We start from the raw sequence: 21,330 nt of genomic DNA, 5'->3' as shown, positions 1-21,330 counted from the left end.
GATCAGATCTTAGCTGCATGGTTTTCTAAAATGGGGCACATAATCACCAATATACACTTAGAGAATTAAAGTCAGAACTTAGCCTTCACAGATAGCTATGCATCTATCCGATCTCTCAAATAGTGAGGTAACAGGGGACACATCTTTATTTAAAAAAATCAACGATGAGCTCAACATAAAAATCTAATGAAATCAATAAATTTCAATTATATTTTGGTCATAAATGATCTTTATTAAGAATGCATAGTCTCATGACTCAAAACAAAACACTTTAAAGAAATGGTATTTCTAATACAAATTGACACGAGAGTGTTTTAAAATTGTAATAAAAAACAAACAGACATGTAAAAGACCTTTGTCTCTAGAAAACACAGACTTTAAGTATTAAAAGTAACTTTCCAAACTGTCAGAATTAAAAGCTCACATCACAGAAACGTTTAATAAGTACTGACCAACAGATTACAACAAAAAGTTGTTCAATAAATAAAAAAGCCTCCTTAATTTTTTCCTTACCAAGAAAACACACAAAGTGATGGAGTAACAACATGAAGTTAACGGTAATTTCAGGAGAAAAGGCACATCCAGGCACAACCGCCAAGTCAGCGTTACACGGAGGCAGCCTCCCCAGACTCTCCAGTGCGGGCACAGCAGGTCCAGGAGCGGTGAGAGCTCTGCCGGTCACCTGGCCGGGGTCCTCAGAGGCTGGACCGCCTCTCTGGCCGGGGCGCGCACCGGGCGACAGCAGCGCGCCAGAGCAGCGGGGCGAGGAGGAGGCTGAGCGTCGTCACGCTCAGGATGAGCAGGTACACCTGCGGGGGCGGGGCATCAGCGGGGGGGAGGGGCTTCCTGTGGTGGGGGCGGGGCACCAGTGGGTGGGCTGGGCTTCCCGCAGCAGGGGTGGGGCCATGGAGGGCCCGGGACCTCGACCTGCACCCCCAACCCCCGACCCCCAGCCCCGGGGCAGACTCACCTCTCGGGAGATGACTCGGGCTCTGCGTGCCCGGCTCCCCAGGACCAGTGCGAACTCGCTGACCTGGGCCAGCCCAGCGGCCACGATCCACTTGACGTACTGGCTTGTCTTGGGCAGGAGCAGGGACAGGACCAGGGCTGCCAAGACGAACTGCCCGGGAGGTGGGTCATGCAGCCCACCAGAGTGGCCCGCTCGGCCCCACCACAGCCCACCAGAGCGGCCCGCTAGGCCCCACCACAGCCCACCAGAGCGGCCCGCTCGGCCCCACCACAGCCCACCAGAGCGGCCCGCTCGGCCCCACCACAGCCCACCAGAGCGGCCCGCTCGGCCCCCACCACAGTGCCACACGAGAGGACACTGGACCACCCCCACCCTGGGGAGACCAGGCCTGCTGCCCAGGAGTATGGAGCAGTGGTCAGGATGCAACTGTCCTCTTAACACACTGTGGGTGAGGCCTGGGCAAAGCAGCCTGGGGGTGTGGCTCCTTCGCTGTAAACCCCTCCTCCGCCCTCCGCACCCGGGTCGCATGTTAACACAGGCACTTCAAGAGTCTGAAGCCACAAAGGATACAAGTGGGAAGTGGCAAGATAGTTCTCCAGGGCCGTTAAAATGCACGTTTGGTACAAGACTGGGGTTTGTGTTTATACTCCGGACAAGACAAAGCACAGAGTGAGGGCCCCTGGACGGTCCAGAGCTTCTCACTCCCAGCTTCTAAGACCCCATTTTCAACAGAGTCTGAGATGGAGCCTCACCCTGACCCAAGAAGCCCGAGCTGTCCCAGCGGCGCGGGGTGAAGGCGGGGAGGCAGGGGTCACACAGGCAGGAAGCGGCGGGCGGGGTGTTGGGTAAACCAAAGACAGAGTGGACCTCACAAGCACGACCGTACCTTCATGACCACCACCGAGAGCGTGAGGACCAGCAGGACAGTGAGCTCGTAGAGCACGAAGGTGGGGAACACGTGAAGGCCTGCGGGGACAGGGCGGGTGACCCTCCAAGGCCAGGCGGTCAGACTCCCTGCACCTCTGCGTCCAAGACAGGAAGGGACAGGGGGTCTCCCCACCCATCCCACCCAGAGCCCCGCGCGGCAGGCCTGGCCTTCAGGAACCAGGACCAAACCAGGAGCCCATTTACACAGCCACGCACTCGACGTCTCTGGGGCTGATCAGGCCCACCAAGCAGTGCCCGGCGTGAGTGAGGGGCCAGGCTGATTCCCCCACCCCACGGGTGTTCCCAGGGCAGCAGCCTGAACACCAGTTTGGGCTTTTTGTATTAAAATCAGAAATCCCCCCACACTTGGTGTGGATGCGCTGATGTGGACCTGCCACCCTGCTAAGCAGGGGCCACGCAGGACCACCTGTTAAAAGCCCATGTCCCTCAGCTCAGACCTGCCCTCCTCAGTGAGAGTCCCTCAGTCCCTAGCCTCCACAGGAACTGTTTTCACCGCACAAATTGTTAGTCGAAACACGAGTGAGCAGACAAGACCCAGCAGGGGCATCAGCCCTGGAGGACAGTCACCTATGGACGCGAAGAACACAATGGCCAGAAAGTCGCGGATGGGCTCCACACAGGACATGACCTCCTCGGCGGCCGCGTGGCCCTGGGAGGACACCAGGGCTCCAGCCAGGAAGCAGCCCAGCTCCATGGACACGCCCAGCAGCTCGGTGACCTGGGGGGAGGACACGGGACATGCCGGGTACACGCGGCAGAGTCTCTGCCAGGAGGCTCACGCCAGAGGGGTCCCCATAGCACCCCACAACCAGCTCCTTGGCCCCCGCCCAGCATCCTGGGAGGACCCCGGGGAGGACACAGTGGCAAATGCCAAGCCACTGCCCACAGGCAAGAAGGAGCAGCCATAAACCAGGTGAAACCACCATTCAGGGAGACTGCTGTGCGATTTCTGAGTGAGAACAAGTATTTGTCATACATTTTCTCTATCCTGAATCAATAAACTGCCCGACTCCTGAGCATTAAAAACGTGGCATAGGAACCTGTGCCCACCCCCTGGTGCCTGCAGGAAGGGAGCAGACGTGTGTTTAACTCGGGTTAAACCAAGACAAGAGCAGCACAGGCCCTACAGACGACGATGCTGGAGCCCAAAACACGCCCGGGAGGGAGCGGACAAAGTGCTCGCAGCCGCCACAGCAAACAGCGCGCACAGACGGCCGTGGACCCACAGCGGCCTCGGGCCTGGAGTCACGGGCCAGTCCCAGGACCGCGCGTGAATGCTGACTGGCTGAACACGAGGTGGGTCGGCCCACGTCGAGGGGCGCAGCTGCTGTCCTGCAGGTAATGTCGCCACAACTCGGACTATTTACAGGGTCTCCCGGAACTCCGCCCTCCTTTACAAGAAGCCTGTCCCTCAGCTGGGATGTGTATGTGTAAGTCGCTCAGTCATGTCTGACTCTTTGCAACCCCATCGACTATACAGTCCATGGAATTCTCCAGGCCAGAATACCGGAGTGGGTAGCCGTTCCCTTCTCCAAGGGATCTTCCCAACCCAGGGATCGAACCCAGGTCTCCCACATGGCAAGCGGATTCTTTACCAGCTGGAAAGGCTCCATCCAAAACCAGCCTCCATGTGAGCCTCTCATATCACAGCAGCAGAAGTTATGCTGCAAACTAGCTCGTTCTCATCAAACACGATGAAAACGATTTCACACTGACTCTTGCCTTAGGTGTAAGGCGTGCAGGACAGACACGCGGGCACCCCAGCCGGGAGCGTGAGCGCAACGGCGCACACGTGGAAACAGTGCCTCATGCGCCAGCCGTGAGCAGCATGAGCCAGAGAGCCCTGCCCCAGCCATGTGCATGCCGAGAGGCCGGGCGTTACCGTCAGCATGAGGAAGGTGAAGGCGGAGACGCCCAGGACCAGGATCTCCTTGTTCCCTTTGCTCTCCACGTGCAGCTTCCGGCAGTAAGGGCCTACGAGGTAGGTCCTCACCAGCAGACAGACGAGCAGAACGGCGGCAAGCGAGAAGAGGACCTGCCCGACCAGGGCCAGGAGCCGCAGGGCCTCCATGGCGACGCTGGGGAAAGAGACAGGCCTTATTCTCCCCAAGGCATGCCCCAGTCCAGCAGAAAGACCTTCCGTTCCTTTTCAAGGTTACACAACAAATTACCCAGATCATACACATCTTTATTCCCAAATGCTGGAATAAAATCTATTTAACGTTAACCTCAGAAACTCAGTTACTTGAATCAAATATAGAGGCTGAATTGTATTGTGATCAACAAACACTCTGGAGCAGGTATGCTGTTCAGGATGCAAAGATCCACGGCTGACAGCTCATGTGTCCCTGCCAAGGGCAGGGGATAGAATTCCTCTCCAAGGTTAACCGCCACCTGAAATCCTGCATAAGGCAACCGCGCCCTGAACACCGCAGGCTTCCCGCCTGGGGGTGCCAGTCCTTCACCCCAAGCCAGAGCTTGGAGGCCCCTGTCACTCCGTCACAGAGAAAAGGGCTCTGCACGAAGCTCTTTTTAGAATAAAGGCAGTGTGACCAATGCTGCCATGAATACTCACATGAGCGTTTCTGTTTACTGTGGTAACACATGTTCAGGTAAGACTCATCCCCATCAGTGTGTGATTCAGGCAGGACCGTGCTGCCGTCACTCACAGGAGACGCCTGGGGACAGGCGCTCCCACTTCTGCGGGGCACATGCCCTGGCGTGGAGGGGCCGGGGCACGCGGTAGCCCCAGCTTCACCCGAGAAACGCTGTACATGCTGCTGCCGTTTCTACAGTCTTAACACAACGCAGGGGACTTTGCCTTGTCAGTAAAGTTCTCAGTCAACATAGCATTCGTGACTAAACTGGAACAAAATCAGCGGGACCAGGACCTGTACTGGATGAGCTTTAAATCAGGAAGATAGAAAAAGAACAGCTTTCCCAGTCTCTCTGCATGCGCTGCGGCTGTCTAGCCAGTAGGGGCCTGCTCCCAAGTGATGCCCACGCTCTGCAGGGGCCCAGCACCCTCGGTTCTGCTTCTGTTTTGGGAGGAGGCCCCTCATCTCCTGGGAGTGACTTACTGTACATCTCAAACAGAACTCAAGCGACCTCCAGCTAAAATTAAAATCCTTTTTCTGTCCAGAATTTTGTTCAGTTACCCTGAAAATCTGTAGGCAGAAGAAATAAGGTTGTGACTCAGGTTGCTTTTCTGACAGTTAAACAGCTTAGGGTCAAAGGGACAAACAGTTAGCTTGCCTTCCTGCTAAACAGACTCTGGTGGCTGCATGTCCGAGGGTCGCGCTCGCGGCTCTGCGAGTCTCCCGTTGGCGACCCCCACACACCATCCAGGAGGCAGGCTACTCCCACCGCGTCTGCATCCTGCCAGTGAGGACACTGACGCACTGACGTCCAGCGTGTCCAGGAAGCTACCTCACCCAGGCCGTGGGGCTGGCTGATGGCGAGCTGGGGGCCTCCACCCCTGGGAACCTCAGTTAACCAGCTGCCCTTCCTACCCTCCCCAATGGGATGAGCTACCTGGGAGTGGAGCAGATATCTGAATCACTTTTGGATTGCTGAAATTCAGTATAACATCTGGCGAAAGGCAAATATATAAAATATAAAATGCTTCCACCTGCCGACAGGTGATGAGCTCCCCCAGGCCGAGCCCAGCAGGAGGATGACCCCCCCACCCCCCACCACACCTCAACGTGGGGCCTCTGGCTTTAAAAATGAGTAAAGAATCAGACACTCATCAGATACAAAACTCCAACAATCAGGAAAACCACAACTTGAGTGAGATTCCAACATCAAGACCCAGTCGTCGTTAGAATTATCTGACAAAGATTTTAAAGCAATTGTCATAAAAATGATTCAATAGCAATTAAAAATCCTCTTGAAACAAAGGGAAGAAAAAAACAGAAAATCTCAACAATGAAATGGAAGTTTAAAAAAAAAGAATAAAATGGAAATTATACAACTAAACAACATACTAACCGAAGCTGGATGAGCTGAAGAGCAGAGAGGCAACGACAGGCGCTGGGGCCCGGGGACTTGACAAACCGACAGAATCTACCCAGTGTGAGCCACAGACGGAAAACAGGCGGATAAAGAAGCATCTGGACAGAGTCTACCCAGTCTGAGCCACAGACGGAAAACAGGCGGATAAAGAAGCATCTGGACAGAGTCTACCCAGTGTGAGCCACAGACGGAAAACAGGCGGATAAAGAAGCATCTGGACAGAATCTACCCAGTCTGAGCCACAGACGGAAAACAGACGGATAAAGAAGCATCTGGACAGAATCTACCCAGTCTGAGCCACAGACGGAAAACAGGCAGATAAAGAAGCATCTGGACAGAATCTACCCACTCTGAACCACAGACGGAAAACAGGCGGATAAGGAAGCATCTGGACAGAATCTACCCAGTCTGAGCCACAGACGGAAAACAGGCGGATAAAGAAGCATCTGGACAGAATCTGCCCACTCTGAACCACAGACGGAAAACAGGCGGATAAAGAAGCGGACAGAATCTACCCAGTCTGAGCCACAGACGGAAAACAGGCGGATAAAGAAGCATCTGGACAGAGTCTACCCAGTGTGAGCCACAGACGGAAAACAGGCGGATAAAGAAGCATCTGGACAGTCTACCCAGTGTGAGCCACAGACGGAAAACAGGCGGATAAAGAAGCATCTGGACAGAGTCTACCCAGTCTGAACCACAGACGGAAAACAGGCGGATAAAGAAGCATCTGGACAGAATCTACCCAGTGAGCCACAGACAGAAAACAGACTGATAAAGAAGCATCTTGGAGGCCCGGGAGGCAAGAGAAGAGCCGTGTTGGCCCCATGGGGTCCTGGAATGAGGGCTGAGGGGGGACTGGAAAAGCACCTGAGGAAACCAGGGCTGAAATCCCCGAATCAGGCAAGAGACGGAAACCTGTGGCTGCAAGGAGCCGAACGAACGCCGCGCAGAGCAGACCCAGAGAGAGTCACAGGCTCACAGGTTCATTGCTGCGGCCCCAGCGCGTCCACGTAGAGGGAGGCCTCGGGGGGCAGGGCAGCAGTGGGATCAGTGGCCTCGCAGGAGAGGCCAGAGGGCGCCCGGGGACAAGTGAGAGGCCAGCGGTCTGGGAGGATGCCAGCCTCGGAATCGCGTGCGCCGTCAGCTCGACCGAGATGCCAGGACACGCTGTAAACCATGTCTGAAAACTAAAACAAAAGAAGAACAGCCGGAGCGGAGCCGTGTGCTGCTCCGGAGAAACGCAGCCCAAAGGAGCCAGTTCCCCGCTGGGCCGCCAGAGGGAGGGGCAGCACACACGACCAGGCCCTGGAAGGAAGACACCCCCCCTCAGACTAGACGGGGAAACCGAGAGAGCCTGCTGCCCCTGGAAGGAAGACACCCACCCCGTGGACAGGCACCCTCAGGACGAAGTGGGGAGACGCTCAGATGGGGAAACCGAGAGAGCCTGCTGCCCGCAGCAGGCTAACAGTGAGACAGGGGCCAGAGTCCTCAAGCAGGAAGGAGACCGCACAGAAGGGAGGAGAAGGAGAGTCAGATGGGTGAAAGACAGGAAGTATAGTAAGTAGTACTTCTCATGAGCTTCAAAAATCCTATTTCAGGGGAATTCCCTGGCAGTCCAGGGCAGTCCCTGGACTGCAAGCTTTCACTGCCAGAGGCCCAGGATCAATCCCTAGCTGGGAACTAATATCCTGTAAGCTGCATGGCAAGGTAAACAAAAATAAAATAAAACTTAAAAATCCTATTTAATCATTGAAGCAAAACTTTAAAAAGCCATCAGATAACAGTACTCAACATAAGTAGAGAAAAGACGAAATACAACAATTACATTTAAAAAGTAGGGGAGGAAAAAGCCCTAGAAGGAAACAGGATCCACATTTCACACAAGTCGTGGAACGTTCTCCAAGAAACGGTGAAATGCTAACAGCGGTGACCAAGTCCACGTGGGGATACTGTGGCGCCTGAAGAGTCACAGAAGGAGCCACAGGAAGCAACACATTAAAAATCACTCTAAACAAACTAAGACGGAATGCTTAAAAATAAGCAAGTGCCGCTGGGATGCAAGGGAAACGGAAAAGGACATGAAACAGAGACAACAAAATGAAACGTCAGAACTTAAGCCCCAACGTGACGGTGTTCACCTCAGACGCAAGTGGTCTCAACACACCGACTGAGCCCCAACGTGACGGTGTTCACCTCAGACGCAAGTGGTCTCAACACACCGACTGAGACACAAAGACTTGCTGAGTTGATCACAAAAGCATCATCCAAAAACACGTGGTCCATAAGAAACTCGCTTCAGATACAACAGTACAAGAGGCTGAAAGCTGAAGGGAAGAGAAGGTGTACTGTGGGCTGCGTGAATAAAAAATAATCAGGAGGGACTATGTGTATCAATATCAGATAAAGTGAATTTCAGAGCAAGAAAGATTACTAGAAACAAAATGATACTAAATATGAATGCACCAAACAACAGAGCCCCAAACACATAAAGCAAAAGCTGACAGGGCTAAAAGGAGGAGCAGACAACGGGGTTACAACCGAGGTTTCCAACCACTCCCTCAACAGGTGGCTGAACTACAGCAAGAATTCAGAGAGACTGAACAACGTGCGAACAAACAGGAATGGCTGATACACGTGAGCACTCAACAATGATAAAAATACACATATTTTGTTTCCAAGCGACTCTGAAGCATTTACCAGATCATATCTGGGGCCAGAAGACAAACCTCAACAAATGAAAAAGAGCTGAAATCATACAAAGTGTGTGTTCTCTTGCCATGGTGGAATCAAACTAGAAATCAATAAAATAAAGACAACAAGAAAATCACCAAACACTTAGAAATTAAGCAACACATTTCTAAACAATCCACAGATCAAAGAGGAAGTATCAAAGGAAAAATCCTAAATGCATTTAACTGAATGAAAATAAAAATTCAAAATGTTTAAATAAGTGAGTGCAGCCAACAGCGCTATGAGAGAAATTTATAGCACTAAATACTTGTAGTAGAAAAGAAGAAAGGTTTCAAATCAATAATCTGAGTTCATACCAAGAACCTAGAAAAAGAAGAGCAGAATAAACCTAAAGCGAACAGAAGGGAAGAAATGATATTAAGGAGGGTAGAAAACAATGGACGCGAAACCGCAGACAGACAGCAACCCGTGAAACAAAGAGCTGGTTCTGAGAAAGGGCTACTGCAGAATCAAAGAGGGGCAATCACTGCAGACCTCAGACACCAAAGGGAGAGAAAGTACAACAAACGAGTCTACACTTATAAACTTGACGATTAAATGGAACGGACCGATTCCTCAAAAAACCCAACTAGCACATTCAACAACAGGAACAGATAATTCCAGCAGCCCTGTAACTATAAAGCAAACTGAATTTCTAATTCCAGAAAACTCTCAAAAAGGAACTCTCAAGACCCAGATGGTTTCACTGGAGAATTCTGCCAAACATTTAAGGAAGAATTAACAGCAATTTTATGCAATGTCTTCCAGAAAATAGCAAACAGAAGAGGAATGAACACCTCCCAAATAATTTTACAAGCCTAGTATTACTCTAATACCAAAAGCAGATAAAGAGAATAAAAAAGAAAACAACATGCCAGTATCTTTCATGACACAAAAGTCCTCCACAAAATACTAGCAAATTAGATGATGCAATGCATAGAAAGATTTATATACCATAACCAAGTAGAATTTATTCTAGATACGCAATGCTGGTTCAACTTTCAAAAATTAATCAATGTAATCCACCATATAAACTGGGTAAAGAAGAAAAGCCATACAATCATATCAGTAGGTACAGAAAAAGCATCTGACAAAATCCAACATGCACTCAAGACAGAACTTCCGAGCAACCCGGGAACTGATAAAGAATAACTACAAAAATCCCAGTTAGCATCACACTAAATGAAGAAAAGAATGAATGCTTTCCCTTTCAGATCAGGAAGAAGCAAGGACATCTACTCTTACCATCTTCATCAACAAAGCACTGGAAATTCTAGCCAGTGCAATAAGGCAAGAAAAAGAAAGAAAAAGCATACAGGTTAGAAAGGAAGAAATAAAGTGAATGCCCACAGCAATGAAGCTGGATCTGAGCCCAGGGGTGTGACGGCTGTCACTAAGCTCTGAGCCTGTGCTGCACAAGTTCCATGTCTTTGGGAAAAAGTGCTAAGCAGTATTTCGATAAACAAATGATCTGAAGCCAGAAAAACAAACTGCACTAAAGCACAGCATAAAGCATACCTGGCATGAGCACCAGCTCCCGCCTGGATGAGCGTGGGCAGGATGGCGATGAACAGCCCCAGCTGCACGTCCTGAGTCACCAGCATCCCCAGCAGCAATGCCCCATAGTCGATGTCGCCTGCTCGGGAAGACACCACTAAGAGTGTGTGGACTCGGGTTAGGCAACTCCAGCATCACTTGGAACACACGCCCACCTACCTTCCTTGTCACTGCGGGCGCTGCCCACGAGGAACTTGGATACCAGAGGTGTGCTCGACAAGGACAGGCAGGCAGAGATAAAGACGCTCTGGGTGGGTCTGATCTGCAGAAGGTGGCCCCAGACCAAGCCGAAGGCCACCATGAGCAGAGTCATGTAGCAGGGCCCCTGCAGGGAGATCTTCCACACCTGGGGGAGCACAGGGGCGTGCACACACCTCAGCGCCCACGGCCCCGAGGAGCATGTGCGTACATGCCTCAGAGCCTATGGCCCCAAGTAACACGTGCACACATGCCTCAGAGCACTTGCACGCACACCTCAGAGCCCACGGCCCCAAGGAGCACGTGCACACACGCCTCAGGACCCATGGCCCCAAGGACCACGTGTACATGCCTCAGCGCCCACGGCCCCAAGCAGCAGAAGCGCCCCTGCTCAGGAACCAGGTGGCCCTGTAGAAAGCGATTCTGCAGTAAACGCAGGGCACAACACCAGGAAACTGAGGTGCTCACACGTGACCCCTGAGCCCCGGGCACTGCTGAGGACTAAGCACGCCCCTCCCTCTCCGTGTGCACCCCATCCTCAGAACACAACTGGAGCCGAGGACCCAGGGCCCCTCTTCTAATGGAAACAGCGCCTGTCCCTGATCCTGGGGTCGGGGTTGGGACACACCGGGGCGGCCCAGGTGGCTTAAGGATAAACGACAAATCCAGGGCGCCCAACGGCAGAACAGAGATGTCCTCAGCCACAAGGCCCAGGAAGGAGCTCGCAGAGCCAGGCATCTCTGAACAGCCTCTCATCAGGCGTCTGGGAGAATTCACCCAAGCCTCGAGAGGGGCCTGCCCACAGTTACTAACACCTCAAAGCCCTACCAGTAATCTCCCACACGTACCCAGCACAGCGAGAGAACTATCAGCTCAGAGCCAACACGCCGAGCCTCCAGCCTGCCTACGAAGCCGTGGGGTGTGCCCCTGGTGCAGGTCAAGGGTCAGGGCCGCCAGGCGGGGAGCAGCCAGAGCTCAGTGGCGCTTGGGGATGTCGGAGCTGAGGGGCCGTCAGAGACCCCAGCTCACCCCAGACCCAAAGGCAGCCACTAGGGGCCAGTCCCTCCCAGGCTCCTGCCCCAACTCAGGACACACACTTGCCCTGTAAGCCCTGCTTTAGGCTGCAGCGACAGGTGCAAAACCCCCAGAGCATCACAAACGTCACCCCGACAAAGACAGGGGTGTCACGGTGGGCGACACCGCGCTCGTTCAACACTGAAGACCTGAGTGCAGGAAAGGGTGAATCTCAGCACTCTGGGGCCAGAGGACACCTGCGTCTCCCCAGTGTTCACGGCCTGGATGAGGACGCCAGTGACTAAGACGGCCAAGCCAGGGACACGTGGGGGCCAGACGCTGGCCCCCTCGCTCCCACCCTCAAGGCAACACCATCTGCTGTGAACGTCTGTAAACTGAACACACGTGAAAACCCAGGGACCTGGGAGCTGCCCTTCCTGCAGCCAGCAGCGTCCATCACCACCCCATCCTGTCCCCATCAGCTTTTTCCTCCTACGTGATGTGTCTGTTCAAACACAGAGTGGTTTTCATTAATTTACTTCTAATCTAACTCCGTTTCCATTCTGGAATACGCCAGCTTTCCAAGTAATCGTTCTAGGAGCCGAGCCACTTAGGGGAGCTGCGGCTTCCGCTAATTTAATGCTTATCGATACACATAGCCCTAAGCGTGCCTATTAATCTTTCAGGTACTTTCATCTCACAGTGACAGAGCAGTTAAGTCAAAATCTGCCACTCATTTAGGAATTAGAACCAGGAACTTCCCCTAGAGTAACACGCTGACTTTTCAATCCCTATGGTATTTTAGCCTCTGGCAGAGTTGGACCCTCCTGGTGGGACCCATAAGTTAGTAAGTCTGAACGTATCCCTTCTAAGACCTGGTCTGGAATTAGACACATAAAAGCTAATTCCACTTACTCGTTGTATTTTCACTTAAAAAAAATTTATCTTTCGAAATTTATGTTCCAAAAATAACATCAAACTATAACATCATATTCTACTCTGCTGGGCAAGCCACGAACGTGGACGCTGAGCACAGAGCGTGTTAGGCTGGGGGGGGACACCACCACAAGCACACGAGTGGACTCACCTTTCTTAGCTTCTCTGGGGAAAATTCTAAGCCAACGAGGAACAGAGTAAAGAACACACCAAATTCTCCTAACGTCTCCACCTGCACAATCGACTGAAAAACAAGAGAGTTTAAAACCATGTAATTCAACGCATTTAAGATATTCACAGAATCATCCTAACTCAGTGGGACTACCCCAAAAGCCCAGTAAAGAAAACAAAAAAGAAAAGCGAGCGATCTGGACTTCCTCTGCGTCTGAGATCTGGGCTTCCTGAGTGCGGTGCTTTTCTTCCTTTTTTCTCGATCAGCTGGAGGAATATTTGTATTTATTTTCTAGGAACCAGCTCACAAATTCATGTGTTTTCAAGCTCATTAACTGCCACTACATTTCTATTACTTCCTCCCACTGGCTTCCTGTGGGGACAGGGAGGCACTAACGCTGAGGTTGAAGCTTAACTGATAAGAGTCTCACGTTCCCTGGGTCTGGTGAGAGGGAGTGTGGAATCCTCCTGGGCCACGGCGGGCACCCCCACAGGCCCTAACAGACGGAAGCGTTCACCCCGTGTCCCTGCTCTACAGGAGAGAACGCTGCTTGTGTATTTGGTGCTATGCACATTGTTTACATTTGAGGTTTTCGTGGCGGCCACCAACTGGTCAGTTTTTCCAGTGTTTCCTGAACACGTGAAACTAGAGTCCAGGTGTTCGTGCGACAGTTGCTGCCCTGGCCCCACCGGGCACGTCCATGGTCCACAGGCCGTGAACAGCAGCAACCCGGCCGCTTCTGCCAGCATCTTCCTCCTTTCACTCTCAACCTTCAGTCATTTTATTTTGAGTCGACGTTGTTTACGCTTTTTCCCGACACCATCTACGAACCTGCGTCTTTTCATAGCGAAGTTTATTCCACGTATATTTGTTATAAGACATGTTTGCTCTTGCTTCTCTTATGTCTTCTGCTTTTCACACTTCTTTACTGCTACTATTTTTCCGCTTTTGAAAACTGGGCTCCAACCTGACTTTAAAGTAACATACTTAAACCTACACTTCTTGACTTAGAAACTGAAAGTCTATTAACTCCCTATCAGGAAAGATAAATACTGGGGTACAGTTAAGTACAATTACACTTTCTCCATTACCCACTCCCACTTTTGGCTAGTATGATCTTGGATTTTTATCTTGGTATCTTTATCTATTATAATTATATTATTTTTCCATGGTATAGGTAATTTATCAAGAACAATTTTCATAGTACCCAGTTGGATCTGATAGCCTTAATTCTTTGCTATTAAGAGAAAACGGAAAGGAAAATACGTCTGTGTCTCTACTGTTGGCAAGAGGGAGAAACAGGGCAGGAGGGGATTTTCCACCGACAGCCTTTATGCCGTCTCATCACACGAAAACTGCCACTTAAAAGCCAAGTCATGAATGAAACCAGGCTCCCAGGCGGCGGCCATGTACGTCTCCCCGCCGAGTCTGGGCTCTCGGCCGGCAGCACGGCCCTTCTCACCCGGCAGCCTGTCCACAGTCAGGACTGCTCAGCGTGAAGGCCTCCCACCTGGCCTGTGTGGTCTGCGGGGAGCCTGGGTTGAGGCGGGCAAGGCCGCAGGGCAGTGTCGGGCAGGGTGGGGACGGACATGCCCTCCCACGCCCTGCGTTAGGGGTCCCGCGGCAGGGGACCAGGATGCTGCTTCCTGGCTTTCTCTTTCCCTCGTGTCCACACTGTGCTTTCCTGAGAGAACACAAGGCCGGGGACTCTCTCCTCACTGCCAGAAGAGCTGCTCGTCGGCAAGCGGCCTCCACAGGAGCTGGCTGGGTCGCCCTATACGCCCCTGGCCGCACGACACCACGGCCTCATCACTGCTCAGCTCTCAGCCTCTCAGCGTGCAGAGTACTTAATCCAGCACTGCAGAGTACTTAATCCAGCACTGCGGAGTACTTAATCCAGCACTGCGGAGTACTTAATCCAGCACATCCAGCTCCTTCAGCGTCTGAGTAACCCAGTCCGCTGTAGTACTGCACAGAGAATCTCTAAAACAAGTATCATCTTACAGACGTGAACAGGGTCATCTTCTCTGGGCAACACGCTCACTCATTAACGAACACAACGATGTTCCTATACTTTAGAGATTTCCTACTAAATTCTAAAGGACATCTCTGATGAGCTTTATAAGAAACGGCCACCTTCCTTGATTTAAGCTCAGCAGGTCCTGCACAGCAGATTCTGTTCTGACCTTGATGCTGTTGAGTCCGGAGGGCCCCAGCAGCACGCCGCAGATGATGTAGCCGAACATGGTGGGCAGTCCGATGGTGGTGCAGAGCCAGCCACAAGGCAGGGAGAGCATCACGATGCTGACGAGGTCCTGCACGAGGGCGAGACGCTGGTCAGTGGGGGAAAGGGGGCCGCCAGCCATGGGGGACAGTGCCCTGCCTTCCCTGAAGGGGAGACGGAGGCAAGGAGGTGCGGCGTGGTTCGCGGCGCCTCCCAAGCATCCGGGGAGGAGCTGCGGCTCGCTCCCGGGGGGTTCTAACAACTACAGAACCAGAACACATGAATCCCATCACGGGGCAGGGGCGGGGGGCCCTGCTACCTTTATGAGGTGGTGGTCAGCCCGTGGGATGGTGGCATCCCGGGGACGCGTCAGGATGTACTGGTTGTTCTGGGAGTCGATGAGCATGCTCAGGCCCAGGTCCTCCTCCACCTCCCGCCTGCTGAGGTTCTGTTGAGGGTCAGCCTCCTCCTCCTCCACCCGCAGGACCGCCTCAAAATTGACCCCTCTGACCTTCAGGAAGGAACAATGTCATGTCACTGAAACCAGCCAGATGCGTTCAAATTCATGTATCCCACAGAGAGAGAGACAGGAACGCCTCCAGGATTCTGTCAGGCAGGAGGCAGATGGGCCACGAGGGGCAGGGGTGCGGGGGTGCAACGATGGCCAGACTCGGGGCCAAGCAGGGGGACCAGTGCACATCTGCGGGGCCACACAAGGCCCTTTCCGGGGCGCAGTGTTGCCCTTCTGCCTGTGTTTCCAGCCTGTGCCAACACACACGTGTGAGCCGGCGCAGCCGCACACCCCTGCAGGGAGCACGGCAGCCACTCACCGACTTATTGTCATCGAAGGCGTGCTCCTCGATCTCCAGCTCCAGACGGTCGGCCGCCCTCCGCACGTCCTCAAGGATCTCGTCCAGCAGGGACAGGCTCTGGTTTCGATGCTGCGTGTGTTTAAGGGCTTCAACTTGATGTTTTTCTGCTGCCAGAAGTTCCACATATTCTGTCTCCTCCTGTTCATGAGTGGGAAATGAAGAGTGATGCTTATTAAGAAGGGAACCCGCCCGCCTGCGCACGCGCCAGGAGCGAGCTCAGAGGTTCCCGGTCGCACACAGCAGGGAAGCACACAGGCAGGCAGGTCCCGGTCTGTGTCTCATAACAGACGGGCCACACCCGGGAGCTACACACCCCATCACCTTACTGCTGGCAGAAATACCCACTTGGGTGAAAAAAAGCTTAATCATTTGTATCCTCTCACTTTTAAAGCTTGTAATAATATAGCCTTTCCAGGAAGATCAATAATGATACTTTGTATATTTAAAGTGTCTGCCACATAATAGATGGCGTAAATGATAGCTTTAAAATGTTATATAAATATTACATCTGATACAATAGTTTCTTTTAATTTTAAAAGTATCCTTTATCAAAGTCCTTAATTCAAGTGTATACATTTGTTTAAAGCTACCTTAACACTTTAGTTTTCAGAGTGTGGGCCTTGAAGAAAATCAGCTTTTGCGCTAAAAGTTCTCATCAGAGACTTGAAACACGGCAGCAGCACAGGGGGCCTGCCTCCACGTGGGGTCACTGTAGAGCGCAAGCCGCTCTTCTCAGGACACAGGGATTTCCCACGGCAGGCGCGTGAGAGACCCAGCGAGCTCAGGTGTGGCCCTGCGCAGCGCGCTGGGCCGGATCACAGCCCTGGGCGCGCCCGCCCCAGCCCTGGACCTGCCTTGATGGCCGCCTCCCGCAGGGCCTCCAGGCGCTGCCGGCTGCTCTCCTTCATGTTGGCCACGTCCCTGTAGTCACCCTGGAGCGCTCTCTGGAGGCCATGCACGGCCTGGAAGACCGAGTTCTCGCTTTCATTCAGCTCTTTCTGGAAAATCTCAAGCGTGTGCACCCGGAACAGCTTCTCTTGGTCTGAGAGGCTGGTGTCCCTCTCCACCACTCTGATCGCGTCCTCCAGCTTGTTCAATACTGCAGCCTTCTGGCGCAGGAGCCCGGAGAGCCTCCTGCAGCCATCCAGGACCCACGGCCTCTTCTGCGGGACGGCCGCCCCCCGGCCACGGGGCAGCTCAACAGCGGGCCCCGCCACGCCCTCCTGCTCCGCGCCGCTCACCAGCAGCTGCAGGAATGGAAGCCACATCCAGAAGTGGCTCCTCCCCGGCACCTTCATGATCTAGCCTCAGGGACAGGGCCGGGCTGCCCAGGGACTCTGGCTATGATGAGCGGGCATTTCAGATACACGTGTTCAGCTGAAGAAGAGACGAACTGTCACATATAGTTGAAGGATGATTCATTGCTATTGAGATTAAAGTATTACATAATTACTAAAAGCTATCACTTTTCTGAGGAAAATGTTATTTTTCCTAGATGAATAGAAACACCTGAGTTATTTAAGGCATCTAGATTACAGTCAATACTGAATGTAGAGTATGGTGCCTGGAAGGTTACACCCGAATTTAAAGGCAATTTTTTAAGGGAAATTCAGCCTCATGTATGTACCACATCTACCATGTGCAAACAACACACACCAATCCCATTCAAGGCCCGGGGACGCTACCCGCTTCCCCATCACAGACGAGGGGCCGGGAACCAGCTCCAGGGGCCAGAGGCGGAGCTCAAGTGTCACGAGACGGCTTGGGCCACCGTCCACTTCCCTGAGCCACCTGGACCTCGGTCCGATTTCCAGCACGAGTCTACAGGTGCAAGCTAACAAAACGTCAAGGACAGAAAAGAAACAGTCATAAACCACAGCCACACTGGAGCGTTTTCCCTGCCGCAGACCAGGCCCCTCCACTTCCTCTCTCAGGGGGGCCTCAGGCAGAAGCCTACACCCCGCCTGTGGGGCAAGGGGCTGGACGGGGCCCAGGTGTCAGCACCGCCTGTGGGGTGAGGGGCTTGGGGCCCAGGTCTCAGCGCCACCTGTTGGGTGAGGGGCTGGATGGGGCCCAGGTCTCAGCACTGCCTGTGGGACACATGGGGCTGGACGGGGCCTGGGTCTCAGTGCCGCCTGTGGGGTGAGGGGCTTGGGGCCCAGGTCTCAGCACCACCTGTCGGGTGAAGGGCTGGACAGGGCCCGGGTCTTAGCGCTGCCTGTGGGGTGAGGGGCTGTGCCGCCTAGAAGAGGCCTGGTGGAAGCGCGGGTGGAGGCTGTGCAGGAGGCGAGCAGAAAGGATGGCCACAGAGGCAGGCGGGCACAGGAGAGGTGCAGATGCGGGACAGCAGAAGGCGACCCGACACCCCTGAGCCAGGCAGTGAGGCCCGAGCCCTACACCAGGGACAGCGCAAAGGCCCCTGTTTCCAGGACGCATGTGGTATTCTACAACGTGCAAATACTGTTCACTTCACTGGGAATCCCAGCTCCAATGAGTTTAATCTGGTTTCCCAGGCAAAGTAGATTAGACACAGCAAAAATAACAGCATGCATTTCTAAGAATTCCAAACAAACCAAGAACTCAGAGCCAACAGAGAGCTCACGAAGGCACAAGAGGTTGCTGCGGGGCTGTGGCCCGTGGTCGAGTGGGGCCGACTGTCCCAGGCAGACCCTGAAGAGGCCACCACTGAACAGGAGAGTGACCCACGTTCAGAATGACAGTTAGAAGTCACCCGCTGAAAACTGCACGCTGGCCCAGTATTCTGATGAAGTCAGGAATCTTTTCAGTATGCATTTAGACCCTCTGTGTCCCCACGTCTCCCAGAGGACCACAGACTCTGGACAGCTCACTTTCCAACAAGCCAGGATACACAACTAGGGCTGTTTGCATTACTGTTTCCCGCGCAGTTTCAGTACAGCTTTAAGTAAATGTTACCACCTTAAACAAACCAACCACTGACCAATCACAGTGATACCAGCAATATGTGCTGATCTGTTATTTTATTGACTCACATGCTAAGATTCTACTGTTTCGAGGGAAAGAAATCAAGCTCAACTTCAGATGTGCACACATTCAGTATTTTTCAAAACCGAGACACAAACTTCAGATGCTGAGTTAATGGCACAGACCTAGACACACACGTTTTCTCCAAAGATCACAGAAAGCAAATCTCTTATAGATTTCAAACTTCAGAAAAATAAACTGCTGCACAGAGAGTTCGGGAGTAACGCCCTTTGTCCACTGTGACAGCTCCTCCCGCAGACAAGTCCCTGCAGTAGGTTCTCCCTCCCCCAACACCCAAGGGGCGCAGTCATTTTAAGGAGAAACCTTTGAGAATTTCAGTCGTAGTCATAATGTCCACTGAAAAGAGCGTCTATCTTTTGATAGATGTCCATGAACATGAAGCTGAAATTCCTTACAGACCCTTAATATGTGAACCAGGACTTCCCTGGCGGTCCAGTGACTGATACTCTGTGCTCCCAGAGAAAAGGGCCTGGGTTCAATCCCTGACCACAGGGACTGGTCCCCACAGGCCACAGCTAAAGGTCTCAGGCTGCAACAAAGGCTGAAGCTCCCTCAAGCCACAGAGAGGACCCAGCGCGATCAAATAAATACTTTTTAAAAATATGAATCACTCCTTCTTCATAAACTTCTGATTTTACCTTCAAATTCAACTACCAAATCCTATGGACTACTAAATTGTAACATGTTTCTCTCCAGTAAATGGTGTCATTTTGTTATTGCTATTTTTTTAAATAAATGGCATATATTTTCCTTTTTAAAAAATTCTATTCACTTATTCGGCTGTCCCAGGTCTTAGTCGCAGCATGTGCGACCTAATTCACTGACCAAGGACGGAAGGTGGGTCCCCTGCGTTGGGAGCCTGGAGTCTTAGCCATTGGACCACCAGGGAAGCCCCTCTTACTGCCATTTTTAATTATTGAAAACAGACACTCTGGACTAGTTTTGGTCTTATAATGAATTCTTAAAATTCCCACACCCAGCTGAACCCCTGGCCCTACGTTGGGGGAGCGGGGCCTGACCTGGCACCAGAGCTCCAGGAGAGAATTCCAGAGCGAGCCTCCAGGGTCCAGCGGGATCAGGGTTAGCAGATGCAGAACCTCTGGAAAAAAGGAAGCAGGAGGGTTATTTGCAGTGGACGGTTTGTCATGAGCATTTTGGCCAGATTCTACCAGAGCGTCCAGGCAGAAAACAGCGGCAAAGAAGGAGGCAGAGACACCTGGGCGGGAGCGAGCTAACCCAACGGGACTTGCAGAGGATTTTACCCGAAAAGCCTATTTTACACTTTAACAAGTTAGATGATGTAAATTCTATTTGTTAAAAGATAAAGCACTTATAATCCTGTAAATACAACTTATGATTCCTTTCTAATCACTAAAAGAACTGGAAAATGAATTTAAAAAGCAAAACAGGAAGGACAGAAAATTCTTATGGACAATAATAAATTTTAAAATATGTAACGCTAATTAAACTGTGCAAAATCCAGTATTCTGGACAGGTACCAACCCAATCACTGGCACCTGTCCTGTGACTGGCAGCCACCCTCAACATCCCCTCCTCAGAGTAGCTCCCCGAAGTTGGGTTGGGAGCTGTCCCTGAGTCACGCGTTAACTGGGGGCCACGCTGTGCTTCCTTCTCAAGGGAGCTGGAGGCCGCGTGACCCCTGGACAAACACGTGTGAGCTCCCAGGTGAGGTCCCGCAGGAACCGGGGGTGCGGGGAGGGGGAGACTCCTCCGTACACCTGATCTGGCTGGGGTATGGGGGAAGGGGGGAGGGGGGAGGCGGCTGTGGACCTTCCAAGCCCGCTATGTCCACAGCCCCCGCCCGCGCTCCCATCGCGCCCTCCCCGTCCCGCATCTGCCCTGCATCCGCCGCCAGGTGTGCGGGCATGGAAAAGGCGCTCAGATGCAGCACGGTCCTCGGCACAAAGCCTGGGGGGGCGGAACCCCGAGAGTGGAGACAGTGCTCTGGGGAGGAAGCGGGGAGACCGGAGACTCTGGGAGGGAGGAGCCCAGACCCCGGGGAGGGAGGAACCCAGACCCCCCGTGGAGGGAGGAGCCCAGACCCCCGGGGAGAGGGAGCCCAGACCCCCCCGGAGAGGGAGGAACCCAGACCCCGCGTGGAGGGAGGAGCCCAGACCCCCGGGGAGAGGGAGCCCAGACCCCCCCGGAGAGGGAGGAGCCCAGGCCCCGGGGAGGGAGGAGCCCAGACCCCCGAGGGGGAGCCCAGACCCCCGGGGAGGGGGAGCCCAGACCCCCCGGGCGGGGGAGCCCAGACCCCCGGGCAGGGAGGGGAAGGGAGCCCTGAGGGCCGCACTAGACGCCGCGCCGAGCAGCGCTCACCCGGACGTTCCGGCCGCGGCGCGTCCTGGGTCCGGCTCTCCGGAGGGGAGGACACGGAGGCGACTTCTCCGCATCCCTTCCCAGGCGGCAGGGCCGCCCCCGGGGCGGGGCCCAGGTCAGGCGCCCAGAGGGCCCGCTCTGCCCGCCGTCTCCCGAACGCGCTCGGCGCCGACGCGGCCGAGACGGCGTCCCGGCTCCTTTAAGGAGGCGGGGCGCGGTGTCCCCGGCCCGGAGCGGGGCGGCGCGGGGCACGCCGGGAGTCGGAGGCCGAGCGCGGCCTGGGTCCCGGCGGCCCCCGGGCGGCGCGGGGCACGCCGGGAGTCGG

The 21,330-nt window shown here is 53.5% G+C and overlaps 1 protein-coding gene across 12 annotated transcripts; it reads right to left on the bottom strand.

The window, feature by feature from the left end:
- Positions 1 to 211: 211 nt before the first annotated feature.
- Positions 212 to 21,202, bottom strand: SLC9D1 (solute carrier family 9 member D1). 12 transcript variants are annotated; one of them, XM_086330711.1, is made up of 14 exons: positions 21,006 to 21,202; positions 19,685 to 19,764; positions 16,496 to 17,065; positions 15,600 to 15,779; positions 15,089 to 15,280; positions 14,732 to 14,860; positions 12,525 to 12,617; positions 10,385 to 10,571; positions 10,187 to 10,322; positions 3,801 to 3,996; positions 2,486 to 2,636; positions 1,857 to 1,936; positions 971 to 1,120; positions 212 to 809 (listed from the first exon to the last, which is right to left on the bottom strand). In XM_086330711.1, exons 3-14 carry the CDS (start codon positions 16,937 to 16,939, stop codon positions 696 to 698), a joined length of 2,052 nt encoding a protein of 683 aa, XP_086186837.1. In that variant the 5' UTR covers positions 16,940 to 17,065; positions 19,685 to 19,764; positions 21,006 to 21,202; the 3' UTR covers positions 212 to 695. The 12 variants fall into 12 exon arrangements, 9 of the variants coding, with proteins under 9 accessions (XP_086186837.1, XP_086186839.1, XP_086186838.1 ...); XM_086330713.1 differs by having other exon boundaries at positions 10,187 to 10,304; XM_086330712.1 differs by having other exon boundaries at positions 16,496 to 17,018.
- Positions 21,203 to 21,330: the final 128 nt, after the last annotated feature.

This window comes from Bos grunniens, chromosome 12, assembly GCF_055505025.1.
Source record: "Bos grunniens cultivar Pamir isolate PY7600 chromosome 12, Bosgru_T2T1.0, whole genome shotgun sequence".
Classification (NCBI taxonomy): Eukaryota; Metazoa; Chordata; class Mammalia; order Artiodactyla; family Bovidae; genus Bos; species Bos grunniens.
This window is presented reverse-complemented; position numbering and strand designations above follow the sequence as displayed.